General features: G+C 40.4%; 1 protein-coding gene across 1 annotated transcript in view; it reads left to right on the top strand.

Moving 5' to 3' along the window:
- The window catches only part of fat2 (FAT atypical cadherin 2), a 190,602-nt gene that overhangs the window by 89,509 nt on the left and 76,815 nt on the right, over positions 1-24,278 (top strand). Inside the window, exons 6-8 of the mRNA XM_063053141.1 lie at positions 8,523-8,733; positions 19,890-20,029; positions 22,009-22,284. Coding sequence (XP_062909211.1) covers positions 8,523-8,733; positions 19,890-20,029; positions 22,009-22,284 — 627 coding nt within the window. The remainder of the gene's footprint in view (positions 1-8,522; positions 8,734-19,889; positions 20,030-22,008; positions 22,285-24,278) is intronic.

Below are 24,278 nucleotides of genomic sequence, written 5' to 3'. Positions count from 1 at the left end.
ATTACAATTCCTTTGCACACGGATTCTATTATGTGGAGGTTAAATATGATAGCTGAGCAACACGTAAAGAATGCTCGGATTATTGCTTAAGCATGTTTAAACTGTCCCCTTGGCTTCTGTTTATGAAAACTGAAACATAAATGATTTTGCTGAGCCCTCAGGAAACCAGAAACTGGAATAGTTCATTCTAAATTGTTGCTTTGCTTAAGGTTTGTTGATAATTGTTTTCCTGGGAATTTATTAAATGAAGACGTTGTATACAACATGCAAAATGGAGGACAGAGTTTATACTCTTCATGAGTCTCCTTCTACCTTTCTTTGTCATATTTTTTTCCTTTATCCCATCTGACATATCAAATTCATCTTGTATACTTGCTTCTACCCCTATATCGGCTCTGAAGTTCTTTCGTGCAAGCCTGACTCAACGTAAAGCAGCTTCTTCTGAATTCCTTACTAAATATACTAGTGAATATTTTACATTTTTAAACACCAGGTTTGGATTCCATCATAGAATGGAAATATTTTCTTAATATCTATCCGAACTGCCCCATAGAACTTTAAGAGAACAAACCAGGGTAGGATCAGAGTGGGGAGTGTGGTAGAATAAAGGGATCTGGAAATACTGATCCATAATTCTTTGAAAGTGGCATCACATGTAGATCGGGTCATAAAGAAAGTTTTTGACACATTGACCTTCATAAATCAAGAGTACTGAATACAGGAGTTGGTGTGTTATGTTGAAGCTGTACAAGATATTGGTGAAGCCTAATTTGGAGTACTGTGTGCAACTTTGGTCACCTACCGACAGGAAAGATGTAAATAAGGTTGAAAGAGTACAGAGAAGATTTAGAAGGATGTTACCAATTTGAGAATCTGAGTTATAGGCAAAGGCTAAATAGGTTAGGACTTCACTCCCTGGAACATAGGAGAATGAGGGGAGATTTGATGAAGATGTACAAAATTATGAGGAATATACATAGGGTAAATGCAAGCAGGCTTTTTCACCTGAGATAGAGTAAGAGTAGAACAAGAAGTCTTCGGTTAAGGGTGAACAGTGAAATATTTAAGGGAAGCCTGAGAGGGAGCTACTCCACTCTAGAGTGATGTGAGTGTGGAATGAGCTGCCAGTGGAAGTGGTGGATGCAGGTTCAATTGCAAGATTTAAGAGAAGTTCAGATAATTACATGGCTGGGAGGGACATGGAGAGCTACAGTCCAGGTGCACTCAGCAGATTAACAGTTCGGTACAAAGTAGATGGGCCAAAGAGCTTGTTTCTATGCGGCAGTGCTCTGTGACACTGTGAATTCCTGTGAATTTAAAGACCCGTGTTAAGTCAGCACTTAAGCATTTTTTTGGAGAAAAGATTGTTACTCAGTGCATTCTTTCCTAGTATTCTACAGCCTTGACATCTGGTTAATTTTTTTTGTGCTTCCATTTCCTCTTTTCATAAAATGAAGATCAGCACTATGTACAAAAACCTTGAGTGCAAAAATCATCTGAATTTCAAACAGCTCATTAGATCATGAAAGAAAAAGAGCTTCCCAGAATTTCAGAAAATCAACTACAAATTACATTTGTTATGGAGTTTTTCAGAATCCGGTTTATTACCACTGGCATTTGTCGTGAAGTTTGTTGTTATGTGGCAGCAGTACATTGCAATACAGGTTTCCCCCACTATCCGAAGGTAGAGCATTCCTATGAAATGGTTCGTAAGCCAGAATGTCATAAAGTGAATAAGCAATTACCATTAATTTATATGGGAAAAATTTTTGTGCGTTCCCAGACCCAAAAGATAACCTACAAAATCATGCCAAATAACACATAAAACCTAAAATAACAGTAACGTATAGTAAAAGCAGGAATGATATGATAAATACACAGCCTATATAAAGTAGAAATAATGTATGTACAGTGTAGTTTCACTTACCGGAATCAGGAAGTCTCCAATAAATTGCAGTTTCTTCACAGTTAAACACTTGCTTATACGAATACCCACCTGACGCAATCGGCAATCGCCTCTGATCTGGGCCGACATTTACATGCCAGGCGGCACCTAATTAATTAGCTTGTTTATTTCGGCTTTTTTCTTAAAGATGTGTTGGGTGTGTTCTGACTACCGCTGCACCACTGCATGCAATGTATTGGTCCGCAGCCCGGAGTTTGGGGACCACTGCTTAAACTATGAAGCTGCCCTCGCCTCAGAAACCGATCAAACCACCCATGACGACCTTTAAATTCCACTTCCTCAACACTTTCATCACCATCGTCCAATGCTTTCTGTTTCAGCTTATTAAAAAGACCGACTGATTTCTCCTTAAGTATAAGAAAACTTAACGGAACACTACGCTTTGTACGCCCATCAATCCACTCAAGCAATAGACTTTTCATTTTATCCATTATTGGATGCCGACTAAGAGCAGCATTTTGTGACGAGCAGAACCAATGGTAATATCGGCTGTTTTCAAAATTCTTTCTCTCTGCGTGTAAATAGTGCAAATGGTGGACGCAGGAAAGTTCAACACGTGGACAATATCCTTACTTTGGTCACCACGATCAAAACGCTTAATTATGTCTAGTTTTACGCTAAGTGTAACACCCTTACGAGCTCTTTTAAGCTTTTCCGATACCTTAGAACTCATCTTGCTAACGGATGCACAAAATAAATCGAGATAAAGCACGTGTTTAAGCAATGCCAGCTAGAATGCAGTTCCGGGGGAGGAGCTTGGCTGTTCGGGTGCGCGCTGCCTTTTTTCGTAACAGTGAAAATACCTACTGTTAGCGAAAACAAGTAACTAATGTAGGTCTTTCGTAATAGTGAGGTGTCATAAAGCGAACGTTTGGAAAACGGGCCACCTGTACATAATAAAACTGTAAATTACAGTATATATATGTTGTAAAAAAAGTTAAATCAAAAAGTAACGCAAAAGGAGAAAAAAAGTAGAGAAGTAGTGTTCATGAGTTCAATGTCAGTTCAGAAATCTAATGGCAGAGGGGAAGAAGCTATTCCTGAATCATTGAGTGTGTGCCTTCAGGCTCCTCACCTCCTTGATGGTAGCAGTGAGAAAAAGGCAAGTCCTGGGTGATGTCGTGCTTAATGATGCCTTTTTGAGGCATTGCTCCTTGAAGATGTCCTGGATATTACAGAGCCTAGTGCCCATGATGGAGCTGACTGAGTTCACAACTTTCTGTGGTTCATTTTGATCCTGCGCAGTGCCCAAGTGCCCCTACCAGACAGTGAAGCAGCCCATTAGAATGCTCTCCATGGTACATCTGTAGAAATTTGAAAGTGTCTTTGATGACATACCAAATCTCCTCAAACTCCTAATGAAATACAGCCACTGTCATGTCTATGTTGGAGCTAGGATAGTTTCTCAGAAATGTTGACATCTGGAAACTTGAAATTGCTCACTCTTTCCACATCTGGTCCTTCGAAGACTGGTGTGCATTCCCTCACCTAAACCGTTCTGAAGTCCACAATCAATTCTTTGGTCTTACTGATGTCTTACTATTTTTGTTCAATCTTTGAAAGAAGTTAAAAACCGCAGGCCAAAGTCTGAAATGCCCAATTCCTAAATAATGAAAGAAACAGTAGTAATCAGCCTAGTGTTTTTTTCAGCCTTGATTGATGTAATTCCACTTTGACATTTTCACTCTGATCTCAAGGTGTCTCATCATACTTAACTATTCATGCTATATTTAACCCTAGAAGATGCTTCTGATCTAGATTAACCTTTAGGCCAACAAGACTTCAAAGCAATTAGAACAACTGCCATCACTTTGGGCAAAACCTGTCAACTATTTACCCCATGTAAAAAGATTGCTCTGATCTCAAATCTAGTTTGAAACAGCAATCTATCTTACAATTACATTCCCTGTGCTTTTGAACATTTCATAAACCTGACACCCATGCCTCTCATTTCTCTGGTAATAGCTAGATTGCTTTTCCTGTCAACTTTGGTGATTTTGATTGCTGAATCTTAGCAAAATAGGTGATACATGCTAAGTACTGTGTAAAAATTAATATTTAGTGTGCTATTGATTGACTTTTAAGAAATCCAGGGGAAGGCTGGAGACCATACCACAGGAATAAGTGAAAAGGGAGATGGATGGTTCTTTTTAGAATTAGAAGAAGCAGGAGATTGTATTATATCAGTGTTATTTGTGATGGAGGCACTTAAACTAAGATAATTGGAAGCTGGAATATAAATCGGAATTGAACATATCCAGATGTGCAGTGAATCTGTGTACTTATGAGAGTTAAGGATATTTGAACAGAAAATAATTCTTCACCTTTTCTGTCTATTTTAATCATACTGGAGATTGTGAGCTGATATATTGGCTCTGAGTCAATACTTTAAACACAAGATGCGGCAGATGTTCGTAACCCAGGGTAACACAGAAAATACTGGTGGAACTCAACAGGTCAGGCAGCATCTATAAAAAAGGAATGAACAGTTCCAGTGATACCCTCATTAGGACTCAACATTGTTTTTGCTCAGTTACATTTGCAGCTTTAATTCAAATCTGCAATTGCAATTTTAGATTAAGGGCAATGATTGCTTTAAAGAAAGGATTTTTAAGTAACTCTTGACCAATTTAGTCAGGTGGCAGAGGTGTTGATGGACAAAAGAATGGTGCATCTCTGGTCATACAGTTGTAATTACAACCTTGCCAGGCCTATGATTTCAAATGGGCTGTCAAGTTGCAGGCTCTTCAAGTTGAAGAGCCAGATTAAATTGAAATTCTTGAATCTCTTGAGCAAGGTAAATTTGTTCTAAACCATTTACACTGACCTGCTGACATGGTATTCATCTTTCTAGGTGGGCTTGTTAATAACAAAGTACAGAAGTCAAGGCTTTTTTAATATTTGGGTTAATTTCAGTATTTCTGTGCTGATTTTTATCTATAAGATATAGGAGCAGAAATTGGCCATTTGGCCAATTGAGTCAGCTCCATCCATTTGTATATTACAAATGGCTTAAATGCTTACCATATCTGGTGGAGGTGGAATTCATTTATCCTCATGTGAGAATTTCAGAACCTGGACTCTTAATTTGAGCTGTGATACATCCCATTTTATGGGTTGGAAATGGAAAGTTGAGCAATCATACCCCAGTCATTGAGGGGTCAGTAGTGGAAGTTTTAAGTTTCTGAGAGTCAACACCTCTGAAGATCTATCCTGGGCCCAACGTATTGATGCAATTACAAAAGAAGACTTACCAGTGGCTATATTTCATTCGGAGTTTGAGGCGATTCAGTATATCACCAAAGACTCTACCAAACTTTTACAAAGACTGTACCGTGGAGAGAATTCGAATTGGTTACATCACCATCTATTATGGAGGTAATCGGAAAAAGCTGCAGAGGGTTGCAAAGTCAGCCATCTCCATCATTGGCACTAACTACCCACCATCGAGGATATCATTAAGGATTCCCATTGCCCAGGACATGCTCTCTTGTTATTACTACCATCAGAAAGAGCCCGAACACACACTCAATGTTTCAGGAATAGCTTCTTTCAAAGTTTCAAAAGTACGTATTTTTTGTCAGAGAAAAGTATACAATATACATCCTGAAATGCCTTTTCTTCATAACTGTCGACAAAATCAGAGGAGTGCCCCAAAGAATGAATGGCAGTTAAATGTTAGAACCCCAAAATCCCCCCAGCTCCCCTCCCTCCTGTGCATAAGTGGCAGCAAGCAACAATCCCCCCTCCCTCCACCAGTAAAATAAAAACATCGGCACCAGCCACCAAGTTCAAGCATGAGCAAAGCAACAGTAAAGACACAGACTTGCAGTTACCCCAAAGACTACATTGTTCACCCGGCACTCGACATACCACAGGCTCTCTCTCTCTCTCTCCCGAATAAGGGAGAAAGAGCTGTCTCTGTTTCACAGTGAATGGGGAGACATAACAAACAATTCGCTGGTTTACGATGTTAAAAGTCGGTTACATCGCTTTTTTCAAGCTCTGTGCCCAAAGATCTCAAGCCTCTGGGGACACAGCCACAGATATTCCGATTTCCCCCAAAGACACACGGGTCTCTTGCCATGACACTGACCTTCGATCCGCCCGTCTCCGGAGCCCCGAGGTCCTAGACCTCCAAAGCCGAGCTGAACTCTTTGGCCGAGCCCTTGGCGTGCCGAACAACGGCCAGTTATGAAACCCCAAGAGCGGGTCCCATTCTGGCAAAGAACCGTAGTCAGCGTGTAACTCCAGGTCAGGGTCTTCTAAAGAACCCTGAGAAGGAAAAATAGAGATATTAAAGATGGAAATAGAGCTGTTTCCGAAGATGCAAGCAAAGGAACCGCCGTTTAGCGCCATCTTGACTTCGCTCTGCCTTCACCATCAGATTTCTGCACCATCAGACAATGAACCAACCCATGAACATTATATTTGCTCTCTTTTTGCACTACTTCTTTAATTTCAAAGTTCTTGACACATTTCTTATTGTAATTTATAGTTTGTTCTGTGGTATTGCACTGCATTGCCGTCACAAAACAACTAATTTCATGACCAAGTTTCGGTGGTATTAAGGCTGATTTTGAATGTCCAGAGTTTGGCTTCCATGCAAATCCAGGCAGGTCTAAAAGTAATTGAGCAACTCTGCAAGCTGAGAGGGAAACAGGAAACTTCATCCTGCTGTAGGATGTTGCCTGTGTGCTTATTGCATGCCTTTACTTGGATTCTCAGGGTACTATTTGGCAACACTTCCACCATATTGTCTTACATGAAGACTGTTGTCGCAATTTGCTGTTTATCCAGCAGGCGAGTACGAACAAAGTGCACGTGTGATCTTGCCAAATGGGTTGGAGGATACAACATTAACCAGAAACTGCACATGAAATCCCAAACAACTGGTATTCAAGTAATGAACAGTACAGTACATCCTTGCTGCTTCAGAGCACAGTTTGGGTAGAAGTATACATTTCATCCAGTTTCCTACCAGTTAATGACAAGTTACATAACAGCTAGGAAGGTCTAATTCCTTCATGTTCAGCTTCAGGCTTATGCCATCAGTTCCAGAGATTAGAAACAACATCAAAGTTAGAAGGAAATTATTTGGGTGTGGAGAACTGACATAGTAACAGGTAAAGGAATATTCCAGCTAAAGAGAAGTTGGGTTGGATGTCATATCTGGATTGGAGGCAATTGCTTGTCTTATTGTTACAATACAATGTTGCTCATTCATGATTCTTTTGAAAGATGTATCTGGGATCATATTTTTCAAAAGCTGATTTAATGCTTGTTAATTACAAATATATTCACATTAATAGGCACTGTGGCGTTGCAAAACATGCTAAACTGTTCTCCTTCCCATGTTGTTATCAAATATGACTAATAGTTTGAAAATCTGACAAGGTATATGGAAATATTTATATAAAATAGGTAGATGCTATCATTCCCTGTAAAATCTAGAAACCCCAGGAGATCAGCATTAAGTGCAATTGCAAAGAACTCACTACAGCACCTCTACTTCCTTAGGAGTTGCGTAGATATGACATGACGTCTAAAAACTTCGAGAAACTTCTATTGATGTGTAGTGGAGAGTATACTGACTGGCTGCATCACAGCCTGAAATGCAAACTCCAGTTCCCTTGAACAGAAAATCCTACTATAAGTAGTGGATATGGCCCAGTCTATCACAGGTAAAACCTCCCCACCATTCTACACAAAGCATGATCGCAGGAAAGCAGCATCCATCACCAGGAACCCCTACCACCCAGTGTATGCTCCTTTCTCACTGTTACCATCAGGAAGAAGGTACAGGACACTCAGGACTCACACCACTCAGGAACAGTTATTACCCCTCAACCATCAGGCTCTTGAATCAAAGGGGATAGCTTCAAACAACTTCATTTGCCCAATCATTGTGATATTCCCACAACCTGTGGCCTCCCTTTCAGGGACTCTTCATCTCATATTCTTGATATTTATTGATTATTTATTATTATTATTATTATTATTTATTTTTGTATTTGCATAATATGTTGTCTTTTGCAACTGGTTGAATGCTTGTCTTTTTGGTTTTTCACTGATTCTGTCATGGATTTATTGAGTGTGCTCACAAGAAAATGAATCTCAGGGTTGCATATGTTGACATATATGTACTTTGATAATAAATTTACTTTGAAATTTGAATTTTGAGTTTCTGAAATACTCAAGCTACCCCATCTGGCAACAACACTCATTCCACAGTCAATGTCACTTAGACCACATTTCTTCCCCATGCTGATCTAAGGAACACTGAACCTCTTGACCATGTCTGTGTGCTTTTATGCATTCAGTTGCTGCCACATGATTGGCTGATTAGATATTTGTATTAAAGTGAGCAGGTGTGCAGGTGTACCTAATAAAGTGGCCACTAAGTTTATACAGCACAATTTATCGGAGGAGAATTCACAGTGAAACTAACAAATATTCTGTGTTGAACTGAAATTTATTTCGTCATCTGACACTATCAGTAACCAGAGATACCTAAGAGAATCCAAGCCTCAACTACTGTAATCTCTTCTTTCAGATCCGTGCCTCTGACAACGGGATTCCCCAAAAATCAGCAACAGTTCGTCTACATATTGAATGGATTCAGAAACCTTTGCCATCTATTGAGCCTTTGGTATTTGATGAACCTCATTTTAACTTTGCTGTCATGGAGACAGATCCTGTGAATCATATGGTTGGGGTGACCAGCACAGAACTCACAAAGAGTCAGTTGTGGTTTGACATCATCGGTAAGTTATCAATATCAGAACAGTGTCATTTTGAATTTTGCTTAACATATAATTTAAATAAACCAAGCATAAATATATAATTTTAAAAAAACAACCAAGCTGAAAAAAATATCAGGTTATTAATGTAGCATCATCGACTCAATTGCAAGGAAGAAAAATATCTCCCCTCTACAACCTTGTTTAAGCTCAGATATGACAGATCTTCTTACATATGTCTGTTGATAATTAGCAGTTAGTATAACTCTACTACAGCTCAGAACATTCCAGAGTTGAGAGTTCAGTTCCACTGCCGTCTGTAAGGAGCTATCGCGTTCTCCCCATGAACTTTGTGGGTTTCATCTGGGTGCTTCAGTTCCCTTCCACAGTCCAAAGATAGTTCACATAGCACTAGTGACTTGGGTTCAATTGTGCCGCTGTCTACATGGAGTTTATATGTTCTTCCCATAACCACCTGGGTTTCCTCCAGGTGCTCGAGTTTCCTCTCATATTCCAAAGACATATGGATTGGTGGGTTAATTGGCCACATGGGTGTAATTGGGTCGTGTGGGCTCATTTGGCTGAAAGGGCTTGTGATGCTGTATCCTTAAAAACAGTGGTCCTCAACCTCCGGGCCATGGACCGGTACCGGGCCGCAAAGCGTGTGCTACCGGGCCGCGAGGAAACGATATGAAGCGATATGAGTCAGCTGCACCTTTCCTCATTCACTGTCACGCCCACTATTGAACTTGAACGCAGGCGAGGTCATTACGCATGCGTCATCCATGTCAGTGCGGGATAAAGATCAACTCCTCGAGCTTGTAAATGACGACGGGCTGAAAAGTATGTTTGGCATAACATCTCTGCTGGCATTCTGCATCAAAGTCAAGGCTAAATATCTTGAGATAGCCACGAAAGCACTGAAAACGTTGCTTCCATTTCCAACATATTTCTGCGAAGAGGGTTTTTCTGCAATGAATGCAAGGAAAACTAAATTGCGGAATAGACTGGACATAAGGAACCCCCTTCGAGTATCGCTGTCTCCCATCACCCCTCGATGGGACCGTCTTGTTGCAGGAAAACAAGCCCAGGGCTCCCACTGATTCAGCGATATTGGTGTGTTGCAATGATTTTATATGTTCATATGAGGAAAATTTGTGCTGTGTGTTTAATATCCAAATGTTACTTAAAATGTTATGATGCTATTGACTTTTAAGTGACTTATAATTGACTTATCACTATATTCATGTGAGATAAAAATATGCATTGTGTGTTTAATATTAAATTCGTTAGATAAACCCTTTTAGAAACGAAATTGAGTGTATTAGCCACTTATCAGTGACTTATAGTTGACTTATCACCCATATTCTGGTCGTGATTAACACTTCCCCCCCACCACAAGGGTTGCCAACTGTCCCGTATTAGCTAGGACATCCTGTATATTGGGCTAAATTGGTTTGTCCCATGCGGGACTGCTCTTGTCCCATATTTCCCCCGCTAAGGTGGAGCGTTCCTATGAAAACTTTTGTGCCGAAATGGCGTAAAGCAAAGAAGCAATTACCATTAGTTTATATGGGAAAAATTTTTGAGCGTTCCCAGACCCAAAAAATAACCTACCAAATCATACCAAATAACACATAAAAGTGAAAATAACACTAACATATAGTAAAAGCAGGAATGATATGATAAATACACAGCCTATATAAAGTAGAAATAATGTATGTACAGTGTAGTTTCACTGAACAGAATTGCCAAAACCGATTTGTAGCACGATTTGTATGCGCACACAAATGCCCACACAAGGCTTCATGGTCATAGTAGTCTTTCTCGGGGTAAACACAGTGAGAAAGTTGGCAACCCTACCCCCCACCCCCCCCCCGCCCACCCCGGTCAGTCACTCTGCAAGAATATTGTCAATATTAAACCGGTTTGCGGTGCAAAAACGGTTGGGGACCCCTGCTTAAAGACAAATTTTCTCAAGTGCAGACATGGAAGTATGACACCCAACTTGCTTCCATGAGCAGCAATAGCAAATTTATCCATGATATTCAACAAGGGATAATAATTGGGGATAACTTTGGGGAGGATATCTTGCTTTTCAACAAAATACTCTCAATGTCTTGAAGCTCAGCCTCTCTTCTTTTGCCCCTTTCCTTAATGTTCCTTTCTCTGGTCCCTCTTCCCTCAATTTCCTCTTTCACTTAATATTCCTTCCTTTGTTTTCTTTCCCTGATGTCTTTTTTCTTGATACCTTTGAGCTTCCACCCCAACTCCATTTATCCTTTATCCTTTTACCTTTATCCGTGAATTCCGCTTCCTTTGGTCTTTTCAAGCAATGACAGAACTAACAGAGAAAAGACTGTGTGAGCTTCAGTATGTAATGGTTTTCTCTTGTTGCATTGGGCTTTGCATATTATAGAGTAATATTAGTGCCATAATGTGTGGCGTCACTTGCGGGCTGCCCTAGCATATCCTTAGGTATGTCAGTTATTAACACAAATGAGGCATTTTACTGGATGTTTACATGTACCTGTGATTAATGAATCTAATACTGAGAAATCCTGGTATTCTGTACTCTAGGCTGCCATTATTCTCCACTGGTTCTCCTATGAAATGTATTGTTGACAAGGATATTCGATGCCCATGCCTCAGTTCAACAGGAAATCAAATTTAGCTTGCTTGTTCAAACCTGTGGATTTGGATATAAGCCAAATGTCAGTCCTCTTTAAGAGGGAAGGAGGCAGAAGAAAGGGAATTAAAAACAAGTTAGCCTGACTTCAATGGTTGGAAAGAGTCTTTTATTAAGGATGTGGTTTCAGGGTATTTGGGGACACATGATAAAATAGGCCAAAGTAAACATGGTTTCCTTAAGAGGAAATCTTGCCTGACAAGTCAATTGAAAATGTTTGAGGAAATAACAAGCAGCATAGACAAAGGAGATTCAGTGGATGTAGATTCTGGTTAATTGGGGCAGATGCTTATTTGGGACAACTTTTAAACAACAAAATCTAATAGAGAAAACAGCCAGGATTTCCTTCATTTATTTGGGATACTATACTGCTTAATTGGGACAGGAGTCTGTTGCTGGGTAGTTTCTAACTAGAGTCAGTCACCCAGTTAACCAGAATCCACTGTATACTACATCCATTGGCTCCTCTTTGTGTCCTTGGCTGGCTGTAGACACTAAACTGTGCTTAGTGAAAAGTTTTTAAATAGTGTCAGTTGCATGTACTTGTGTTCAAGAAGCAGTTGTTGATAAATAAACATTAAGACGATTCAGAACGGTTTTGCTCACTGCAGTTTCAAGCATTCAGCTTTGGAAATGCCAGAAATGGCCAGGAATGAAAATGAAATAATTTCATTAGTTGAACAAGTTAGGCACTATGAAGAATTTGAATGTTTTTAAAGAGTTTCCATAATCTTCACCTAAGTGTCTGTGCTGAGTTTTGTACGCTGGATGAATTCTTTCATTAATAACTATTAGGAATCAATACACAGTTTTATAGTACTATTTATAGTCATCTAATTTGTTCTGTATTTCATTTAAATGCATAATTTGTTACTTAGTTAAAAAGTAGTTTGTTTTTTTATACCTTTTTAACTATTTCCATGAAACTTTTGCTAATTAGGGGAGCTGCTTAATTGAGCCAAAATGTACTGGTCCTGATGTGTCTCAATTAACTGGAATTAACTGTGTTTGGATTTTTAGAAAACTTTTGACAAGCTGCTGCACATGAAACTGCTCGACAGCATATGAGCCCATGGTATTATAGGAAAGATACTAGCATGGAGAGAAGATTGGCTGAATGGCAGGAGGCAAAGAATGGGAATAAAGGGGGTCTTTTCTGGTTGGATGCTGGTGTCTAGTGATGTTCCACAAGGGTCAGTGATGGGACCACTTCTTTTTACATTACACATCAATAATGTGGATGACAGACGTGATGGCTTTGTGGTCACTTTTGTGGACAATATGGAGATAGGTGGAGGGACAGGTAGTGTTGAGGAAACAGTGAGTCTGCAGAATGACTTAAATAGATTGAGAGAATGAGCAAAGAGGTGTCAGATGGAAGTGAATGGTCATGCACTTTGACAGAAGGAATAAATTTTCCAAATGGGACAGATGTTGAAAATCAGAAGTGCAAAGGAACTTGGTCACCTTTGTGCAGAGTTCCCTGAAGTTTATTTTGCAGGTTGAGTTGGTAATGTGCAAGGTAAATGCAATGTTAGCATTCATTTCAAGAGGACTAGAATATAAATGCAAAGATGTAATGCTGAGGCTTCAGACCACACTTGGAGTATTGTGAGCATTTTTCAGTCCCTTATCTAAGAAAAGATGTATTGGTATTGGAGAAGCCCCAAAGGATGTGATGAGGGTGTTTCCTGTACTTAGGGAGTATAGGACCAGAGGGTACAGCCTCGGAATAGAGTGATGTCCAATTAAAACAGAGATGAAGAGGAATTTCTTTAGTCAGAGGGTGGGGAATCCATGGAATTCATTGCCACAGATGGCTGTGGAGGCCAAGTCATTGGGTATATTTAAAGCAGAGATTGCTAGGTTCTTGATTTCAAGGAAGTTACAAGGAGAAGGTGTAAGTGGAGAGTGATAGTAAATTAGCCAAGATAGAATGGCAGAGCAGACTCGATGGGCTGAATGGCCTAAATCTGCCCCTGCGTCTTATGCCATTTTGGGTACTAGCTTCCAAAGAACCCAGGACATCTGCAGGAAGTGGTGTTTCAGAAAGGCAGCGTCCATTGTTAAAGACCTCCAGCACCCAGGGCATGCCCTTTTCTCACTGTTACCATCAGGTAGGAGGTACAGAAGCCTGAAGGCACACACTCAGCGATTCAGGAACAGCTTCTTCCCCTCTGCCATCCGATTCCTAGACGGACTTTGAAGCTTTGGACACTACCTCACTTTTTTAATATACAGCATTTCTGTTTTTGCACATTTTTAAATAATCTATTCAATATACGTAATTGATTTACTTGTTTATTTATTATGTTTTATTTTATTTATTATTATTTTTTTTTCTCTCTGCTAGATTATGTATTGCATTGAACTGCTGCTGCTAAGTTAACAAATTTCACGTCACATGCTGGTGATAATAAATCTGATTCTGATTCTTATGGTCAAGCAAGGGATGTGCAAGTGAATCATAAAACACAGAATTAGGCCATTTGGCCCACTATGCCTGTACTGACATTTTATGCATCCATGCATCAAATGTCATGAGCTGAGCTTTTGACGATGAAACCACGTAATGTTCTTTCAGGTGAATTACATCTGCAGATAAGGATCTGCTTTATAATTGGTTGAATTTCAGATGCTTTGTTAAGGTTGGTCTATTCTATTTATACTGTTTTTGATTCCTTTGAAGTTCATGTTTGTTTTCATGCTGATCCAAACAAAATTTAGTTACAGTGATGAGTAATTGTGAGAATGAGCATGCAGCTTTTTCCCTATAGAGTACCACCTGGGAACATTCAATCCTACTGACAGAGATTAAGAACGTGGAACCTGACCGCGCGCTGACTCATCAAACTGGCTCAGAATCAGAATCACTGACATATGTCATGAAGTTTGTTGTTTCACGGCAGCAAACATGAAATAAAAATGGCTATAAATTACAATTTTAAAAAAAGGAAACGATGCAAAAGAGGAATGATCAAGTAGTGTACTTGGGCCATTCAGAAATCCAGCAGCAGAAGAGAAGAAGCTGTTGGTAAATCATTAAGTGTGCATCTTCAGGCTCCTGTTCCTCCTCCTGCTGAACAGTAGTAATGAGATCTGGGCATGTCCCGGATGGTAAGGGTCCTCAATGAAGGATGCTGTCTTTCTGAGTCGCTGCTTTTGACAATGTCCTTGCTGGTGGGGAGGATTGGATCTGTGAAGCCTGCACTGGCAGTGTATTGGTGGAAGATAAGGTTGACCCATGGGCTCGTGGGCTGTCTAATGGTTGTTGTTACTCAAGTTGCACAATACACAATGTCATTTGCGAAGCCCAATTTAAAATCACTTTTTACCTACTTGTGCTTTGGAGGTAAGCACAAGTGTTATGGCAATTTTTCAATGGACAGTTGTTCATAAAAATAGCTACACACAAAATGGCACAAATGCTACGAAGCAGTAAAGTTCTTGTCAGCCCCCACTCTGAGTATTCTTTTCAGTACCAAGTGTCTCATTTTAGGCTGGGAAGGGTGAAGAGCTCCACAGATCTGCCACAACATTGCTGGCTTGAGATTTGTGTGGATTCGATTTGTACCTTAAACAATGAAGATTAATGATGATCAGATCAAGGTGTTAAGATGATATATGGGTTTTAAAGTGCATCATTATAGAATCACAGCTGGTTAGTGGAAGTCCATTTGGTCGGTTCTGACTCATTGAAAGAATTACTTAATTTAGGCCTAGGCTCCAATTCATTTCCCATAACTCTTCAAATTAATCCTTAAGCACACCCTCAGTTGTCTTTAAGTAGATGCTATGATGTTTGCGCCTCATCTCCTTGATTATACCATTGCAAATTTGTCCTCTCACATTCTGACAACTCACAGAAAACAGTTTTGCCCTTGGAAAACTCCCTCCTATTTAAATATCTCTGTTAGCCTCTGCTCTCTCACTTCATCCGTATTACCAGACTGATTCCTCCCTTCTGATTTTTCATTGGCTTTATGTGCAAGTAAATAATTAGTTCATTTGAAGAAGATTCAGTGCTCACATGGCCTTGTTCTGTTGGAGTTTGTATGTGTTCCCCACTCCAGTTTCCCCCTGCATTCCAAAGGCTAGTGAGCAGTAGGCATGTTATGTTAGCACCAGAGGCATGGCGGCACTTGTGGGCTACCCATCACAACCCTCACTGATATGATCTGACACAAACAATACACTTCTCTATGGTATTCAGTGCTCCTGGTGTGGCCTCTTGTATATCGGTGAGACCCGACATAGATTCGCCAAGCACCCACCAGAAAAAGCAGGATCTCCCAGTAGCCACTCGTTTCAATTCTAGTTCCCATTCCCATTCTGGCATGTCAGTCCATGGCCTCCTCTACTGCCGCGGTGAGGCCACACTCTGGTTGGAGGAGCAACACCTGGATAGCCCCCAACCTGATGGCATGAACACCAATTTCTCAAATTTCTGGTAATTAGCCCCTACCCTGTCTCCTTCACCGTCGCCCATTCCTGTTTCCCTCTCTCACCATATCTCCTTAGCTACCCATCACCTCCCTCTAGTGCTCCTCCTCCTTTCCTTCCTTCCATGGTCTTCTACCCTCTCCTATCAATCTCTTTCACCAATCAACTTTCCAGCTCTTTACTTCACCCACTCCTCCCTCCTGATTTCACCTATCACTTTTTCTCCACTCCCCCTACCTTGTTACTCTGACTTCTCATCTTTTTCTCCAGTCATAATGAGGGGTCTCAGCCTGAAATGTCAGCTGTTTACTCTTTTCTATAGATGCTACGTGGCCTGCTGAATTCCTCCAGCATTTTGTGTGTGCCTTCACTGTATGTTTCAATATACATGTGACAAATAAAGCTAATCTAATCCCTTTAAATTGATTCCTCCCCACTGTAAATTCCTGGGCTTTAACTACAAGTAAATAATTAGTTATTTTGTCAAATTAACTGTTGAAGTTATTTCTGCCTCCCAGTGTCTGCTTGATGTTTTATAGCTCCGTCTCAGCGACAGTGAAGTTTTTTATAGAGTGAGACAAGAGTTCAAATGTGTGCATAAGATCAGCTAATGATGTGCCAGCTCAGTGCATGGGTATGAAAATGAAAATAATAGGCAGAAGAGCATTTGCAGTGAGCCTTGAGAACGTCATTACTCCCACTCAATGTCATTCCAATCATGGTGTTACCATCTGGGATCTGGCCGCACCTCCATTCCCACTGGGTAATCCATCTGCTCATCACACTGTGTACTCCTTCGCCTGGTTGTACATATAATAAGTCTCCTGTTGCTTAATTTCCACTTAGTTATCATTTTGTTATATTATCATCTCACTGCAAAATCTTTTCACTTTTGCCGCTTGCAAGAGATAACTTAATTTTTCTTAGAAAATGGAAAGCCGCACTCGTGAATAGCATTTCTATGGAAGGATTTAGCGCAATTTCTTGTGTACATTTTACAGCTGATGAAGATCAACTGGTATTCTGAATAAGACCTATTTGTGAACAAACTGACAGACATTTTACTTGGAAATCAGCACCTCAAGTATTTCCATTTTAGAGACTGTGACAAGAATCAATCAAATGATAATGCATCTGGCAAGAACATGTAAGATAGCTCACTGAGATGATCCCTCAAGGATATCACTGTAGCGGCACGCAGATATGAGAATGAACTTCCATTTTATGTAAAGTGACAACAACACTTGTTGGATTTGAAAGACAGAGCATTGAGTTAGTGATTCTGCACCTGTGCAGCCCTGAAGCACAACAAATGAATGGGTGGTGAAGCTTAGCTTTTTCGATTATTTTCGTTTAGGGTTGAAAGTATCCGAGGAGCTGAGTTTGCTGATTTTCTTCAAATCATTTCCCCCGCACAGAAATGGATACTCATTTAATCTTGTTTGCACTTCAAATGATACATAGGGCTTCCCAGTGATGACACCAAAGTTAAGTTTCTCAACTACTAATTCTGAGGGCTGGACTAACAGATGAGTTTAACTCCCACAATGGAGACTAAATACAACTCACCATAATAATGAGAACCAAAGACCATTGGATTGTAATAAAAACCGATCTGATGCTCTCAGCAGCAGCAGAAATGTACATCTCGTACATTTGTTAATTCACTTATGCCCTGGCATTTCCCTCAGTTTCCCATTGGAATCAGTGTGCGAATCAACACAGATCAGATGAAATGTATGGAAAGAAGTCATAATGAGCAGCATCCACTGTAGCTAAAATTAGGTGCTAAACTAGAAAAACAAGAACTCGTGAGTACACATTTGCTAATCAGTAGAGCTGAGTCATTCCAAAGTCACACAAAAGATCTGCAGTCCTGCCACATAGATGAATGGTGGTGCTGGCTAATGGATGGTGGTGACCAATGAACAGGAGGTGGAAGTTTCAAGGAGGACCCCATCCTCAACAACAGCGCTGAGCTATGAGTGCTGAAGACAAGGCTGAAATATTCAGAACCAGGTTCGACCAGCATTGACAAGTAGATGTTTTGTCCTGATTCCCCTTGTGCCTCCCAATATCACAAGTGGTTTCACTCCGTGTGTTATCAAGCTGAGACAATGGGACTGGATAAATACTACATTCAGACTTCAGCTATTGAGTGTCAAGTGACATTCATGCTGAATAAGAGCCAGGTAATAACCATATACAACAAGTGAAAGCCCAAACTTGACATTCAGTGGCACCACCATCACCTTGCACCCATCCCCTCACCTCACCACCACCATCAGCACCCTGGAGGTATCATTGAAATACAGCTGGACCAGCCTCAAACTACAAGAGCGGGTCAGATGGAGATCTATGGGATGAGTAACTTATCTCCTGGCATCCCAAAGGCTTTCCATCATCTTCAAGGTACAAGTTCGAAATTAAAACGTGACAGCACCAACAGCATCCTGCAAGTACGATTGCCCTTCACTGGAACACACACAAAACGCTGGAGGAACTCAGCAGGTCAGGCAGTATCTATGGAAAAGATTAAACAGTCAACGTTTTGGGCCTTCATCAAGGGTCTTGACCCTTCATCAAAAACCTTCATGACTGTCAACTGTTTACTCTTTTCCATAGATGCTGCCTGGCCTGATGAGTTCCTCCTGTATTGTGTGTGTGTGTGTGTGTGTGTGTGTGTGTGTGTTGCTTGGAATTCCGGCATCTGCAGATTTTCTCTGGTTTGTGATTGCCCTTCGCTGGTCCTGGTTCATTGACGAGAGAGATGGCATGGCCTCAGTTGTATTGCAGACCAGGCCTCCATTCCGTGGGGGTGCCTGTTGCAGCCACCCAGGGGAGGAGACAAACATGGGTATTCATGAATGGTTGAATGACAATTAAACTTAAACATCTGAGGAGTTTGGCACCTACCGGGAAAGAGCATCCCACTTCATTGACACCACCACTCTAAACATTGATTCCTTCCAACGCTAACACAATGTAACAAACAAAATGTACTTTAGTAATTGTCCACACCGTTCTGACAGCATGCCCCCAATCAAGCGACCTCCACCGTCAATCACGTGACCTCCATCATTAGGAAGAGCAAGAGCAGCAAATGCATGGGAACTCCACCACTAGCAATTTGCCCCACCCCACTCTCAAGACCCACACCATGTTGTCTTTTAGCTATAGTGTCACTCCAGGTTCAACCGTAAAAGGACGTCCCCTTGGAACAGAGATAAAGAACAATTTTATTTAGTCAGAGGGTGGTGATTCTGTGGAATTCATTACCACAGATTACTGTGGGGGCCGAATCGTTTGGTGTATTTAAAGCAGAGATCGATTGTTTCTTTGACTAGTAAGGGCGTCAAAGGTTGCGTGGAGAAGGCAGGAGATTGGGTTTGAGATGGAAAATAAATCAGCCATGATGGAACGGCAGAGCAGACTCAATGGACCAAGTGACCGAATTCTGCTTCTATGTCTTACGATCCTATCGTTTATATTGACAGTACTGAATCTAACTTCTAGAATTCGCTTACCATCTGCTTTGTGGAAGTTCCTCACCAGAAGATCTGGAGCAGTCCAAGGAGAGCACTCATCATTTTCTCAAGAGCAGTGAGATGGACAATTAAGACTAGCTTCCACGTGACATGCACAGCTTGAAAAAGTACATGCTACCTCTCTTGTTCCATCTTATGATAGTATCCCTGTGGATGCCTAAGTAGGGATAGGGAAAGTTAAATATATTGCAGGTTCTTTCAGCTGTGTTTCAATAGTTTTCTTTCATGTTTCTTTATAATGAGACTTTTATGCCTTATCTTAATATTTCACCTGGTTAGATAGAGTGTCAGGTGAAATATTAGGCTGAGTGTACTCCAGCATTATTTGTGCTTGGTTATTTGGAGAGTATATGCCCAATTAGCACAGTTGCTTTGTACAACTTGTGCTTCAAGTTTAAATGAATTCTGTGCATCATAGTGAGAGGTTTTTTGAGTTCTTCTTGTATCTGAGTCAAGTTCCTTTCAAGCTGTTTCACTCATCTCTTCTTAATCTCGGACAGGTGGGGATGATGAGGAGGAGTTTGAAATTGAGAAGAACAGTGGTACAATCACCATTGCCAAACCACTAAATGCCAGCCGGACATCGAATTACAATTTGACAGTACAATTGACCAATGGAACAGATTCCGTCACAGCTCAGGTACAATTCAATGGAATTAAATCCAGCCAAATGTAAGGTGGGAGATCAATTTCAAAGGGGCTGTATGCTGTTAATGTCAAGACTCTCAACAGTGTTGATCTTGGGGTCCAAGTTCACAGCTCCGTGAAAGCCACTGCAAAGGTGAAAGGGCAGTGAAGAAGACATATGGTATGTTTACCTTCATTATCTGAGACACTGAGCTCAACAGTCAGGACGTTATGTTCCAGCTCTGGTTGGGCTGCATCTGGAGTTTAGCATTCAATTCTGATCGCTCCATTGTAGGAAGGACGTGGAGCCCTTGGAGAAGATGCTGAAGAGGTTCACGGGGATGTTGCTTAGATTCGAGGGCAGGTTGTAAACACTTCGGTTGTTTTCTCTGGAGCACAGAGGCTCAGGGAACACCTGACAGAAGTTTCTAAGATTATCAAAGGCATAGAGTAGAGAGTCAGTATCTTTCTCCTGGAATCAAAACGTTTAATACTAAAGGGCAGGTATTTTAAAGTGAAGGGGGTTAAGCTCACACAGAGAGTGGTGGGTGCCTGAAATGCACTGCCAAGGATGGTGGTGGAGGCAAATACTGTATGATCAAGATATTTAAGATGCTCGTAGAGAGGCACATTACTATGCAGAGAATGGAGTACGGATGGGCAGGACGGTGTTTAATGAATTACTAGTAATGGATCCTGATGCTTTTGGTCCGAGTTCTTCGGAAGTCAAGAATGAGACATAAAACTCATTTCTTATGATTGCATGTTAAATGTTACAAAAACAAAGAACAAAGGAAGGAAGATGAAGTATGAGGAAGGAGGAGAGAGCGAATAAGTGTGAAAGAGATGGGGAGAGGGAGCAATGAACCAATGTGATGTTCAAAGTTCAAAGTAAATTTATTATCTACGTACATATATGTTACCATATGCATACAACCCTGAGACTAGTTTTTTTGAGGACCCTGAGATTGGTCCTCTCATACCACATCACTGATAATAGACAATCCATTCGAATTCCATTGCTTGATTTAACCAATAAGATAGCCGCCATTCAAGTAATGTCATTAAAACTAAATAGTTACAACCATTATAAAACCTTGTATATACAGTAGGTAATTATACAAAAATACAAACAAGTACAAGGAAAATAACAATTAATCAGTCCGATCCAACAGTAGTTTAAATAGTTGACATCACATCATGGGCTGAAGTGTCTAGATGAGTAAAAACACAAAATGGTGTTGGTAGGTGAACTTTTTATTTCATCATTCATTCAGGGCTTTGTGAAGGACATGTGCTGAAACATTCTGTGATACGGCCAACAGTAAGTAGTCGCTACGTAGTGTAGAGAGTTGCAATGTAGGCACATTTGTGCAGCTTCGCTGTTACAATAGAGGGCACTTAACTTGGCCTGTCCCTGTTGTGATCAAGCTACCTGAGATGAGTGAACAGTTCGTTGCTGAGAGGAGTGTTTGTAGAGTTGGAGATGTTTATAAGTAAATACTATCCTTTGGAAGAGATTAGATGGCATGAGGTTAGTAAAACAGATGCTGACTTAATAGTTCCATTTTATACAATTACAATTACTCTAATATTTCAAACCTACTTAAGTATACACAACACATAGACTGAATGCTATTTCTGTGGGAAAATTTGATAAAGTACATCTACAAAACATAGTTGCAATTTTGCAGAGGTTAGATGCATTAGACAGAGCAGTAGATGCATTCTATATGGGCTTATATTATGGTAAAATTCCTCAAAAACACATGTATCTATAGGTAAACACAAGGGATTCTGCAGATACCGGAAATATTGAGTAGCATACACAAAATGATGGAGGGATTCAGCAAATCAAGCGGCATCCATAACCATTTGATGTTTCAGTGCTGATGAAGGATCTTGGCCCGAAACATGGTCCCCTGTGCATGTAATGTTCAATAATGACTTTCAGATCAGCACTTTGCAATTTCTTTTCTCTTTATACATTAGGCATACGTCAAGGTGATTGACATCAATGAACACCGGCCACAGTTTTTGGAGAGTAAATATGACATATGGATTCCTGAAGACACTCCTCGCATGACTGAAATTCTGCGGATCAGCGCCCAGGACACAGATGGGAGTAACAAGCTAATTTATACCATCCAGAGCAGCGTTGATCCTGAGAGTGTAAACCTGTTTTACCTGGACCCTGCCAGTGGCGTGCTACAGACTGCTGATGAACTAGATTATGAATCAATCCACTTGCACACTCTTACCGTCATGGTAGGTAGAAATACATTACTATCGAGCATGAGGTAGCCTGACAGTTTCACAGTTGTATAGAAATTCTTCTGATCTATTTGGATGGTTTGGATAGAGTAGATTTTATGTAGCAACTTTCAAGGGTCTCGCTCCACTTCATCAGACTATTTGTATACGTAAATGGCACATTCACCAAACTTTCATGAACATGAAGAAGATCTTTGGAAGTTCTTGATTAATAGCAACAATTATAGTGCTATTGAGCTATTAAAACTAAAATTTCACGTTATCCTAAAAGTTTCTTCCCAGATTTGATCAACATTCTAGTTAGCCACACTCACCATCTTTTATCTATTACTGCCGTTATTGCAATGCGCTGTAAACACTTTAAACCATTTTTAATAATGTTGTTTATATTGTGAATACTTGCCGGTATTTATGCAGATTTTATTTCATGCCTGTACTTTAATCTCTAACTTATTTTTATATCATTCTTTATTCTTTATAAAGAATAAAGACTCAACAGCAAATTCCAAATACATGTCTATGAATGTGGCGAATAACATTGATCCTTGAACTTTGCCCTTATAAGTTCTGCTATAGTGTGGTATATGTAACTCCTATCGACAGCAGATAAAAGCAGAAAATGCTGAGGGAGAAACAGAATTAATGCTTCCTCTTTCTGCCATCTCCCAACACTCTACTTTAGAGCAGCAAATGCATATTACTCCACTGTCACATTTTCCATTCCCCGTTGCCAGCTCACCTCTTTTAAATTAAGTAACAGTCTGTACAGATATATGTGGGATCCTTTTTTCCACAGGGAACTAGACTGAGACCTTTAAAGCCATTTTATCTGGGAGTTTACACTGATTACAGTGTCTGATGTAATCTCAGACTGTATTAGAAAATATTTGTACATTTGGCAGAGCTGATATGAAATTCAGACAACTCTGGACACACAAGAAACTTCAGATGCTGGAACCTCGAGCAACAGGTGCTAGAGAACCTGAAGTGAGTTGTGCAACACGTGCAGGGGGCAAGGAATTTTCAATATTTCAAACTGAAATCCTGCATCAGGATCCTGATGTAAATATTCAGTCCAAAATATCGACAATTTCTCCCCCCCCACCTCCCCACGAGGGTACTGCTTCTTGACCCATCAGATTCCTCCAGCTGATCGTTTCTTGATTCAAGACTAAAGTTTGCATGTATATGGAAACAAGCAGTGGAATGTGTCATTTGCGCTAGCAATGAGGATGTGCTGGGGACAGCATGTAAACATCGCCACACACTCCGGTGCCAACCGAGTATGCCCACAATGCTCAGTGAGACAACACAGATCACAACAAAAAACAAAACAACAAAAGCAAAACAAACCCCGGTCCTCACTCCAACCCATGCACATATACAATCCTCTAACGAATGGTCAATGCCGTCTTCATCAGCCTCCAGCAGATTCAGATTCAGACAGCCGTGATTGCAGAAAGCCTAAAGTCACACCAGGCAGTGATTTCAATTGAACCTTATTTCTTATACCAGAATACTGGGGACTATATTGCCATTTTCAGCTTGAGATAGTTAATTGGGATACTTCAATTTCAATTTAATTTGGTTCCATAGCAGTGGCATTGAATGAATCATAGTCTGATTTTGTGGAGGCTGAGGATTATATTTCTGAACTGGAAATAATTTTCATTAGTCCTAGCAACATATGGGAAAACCCTGAACTGAGCCAATCCTGCGCCATCCACCATATGTTAGTTGTCATTGAGCAAAATGATAAATTGCATTAGTTTCCAAGCCACTGGTAACCCGACCTTGATTCAAGGTCAGAAGTGCAATATTCCTGTAGCCTATTTTGCCGTATTTCCTGATTGTAAAGCCACACCCAAGCCTTTAAACCTACAGGTTATTTCACTTTTCACCACAAGTACCATGACGTAATGTATTACCACATTAAATCACATCTTAAATCAAGAAGTAGGTTTCAATATAATGGAGTCTTCTTCTTC

Source organism: Mobula hypostoma, chromosome 7 (genome assembly GCF_963921235.1).
Source record: "Mobula hypostoma chromosome 7, sMobHyp1.1, whole genome shotgun sequence".
Lineage (NCBI taxonomy): Eukaryota > Metazoa > Chordata > Chondrichthyes > Myliobatiformes > Myliobatidae > Mobula > Mobula hypostoma.
This window is presented reverse-complemented; position numbering and strand designations above follow the sequence as displayed.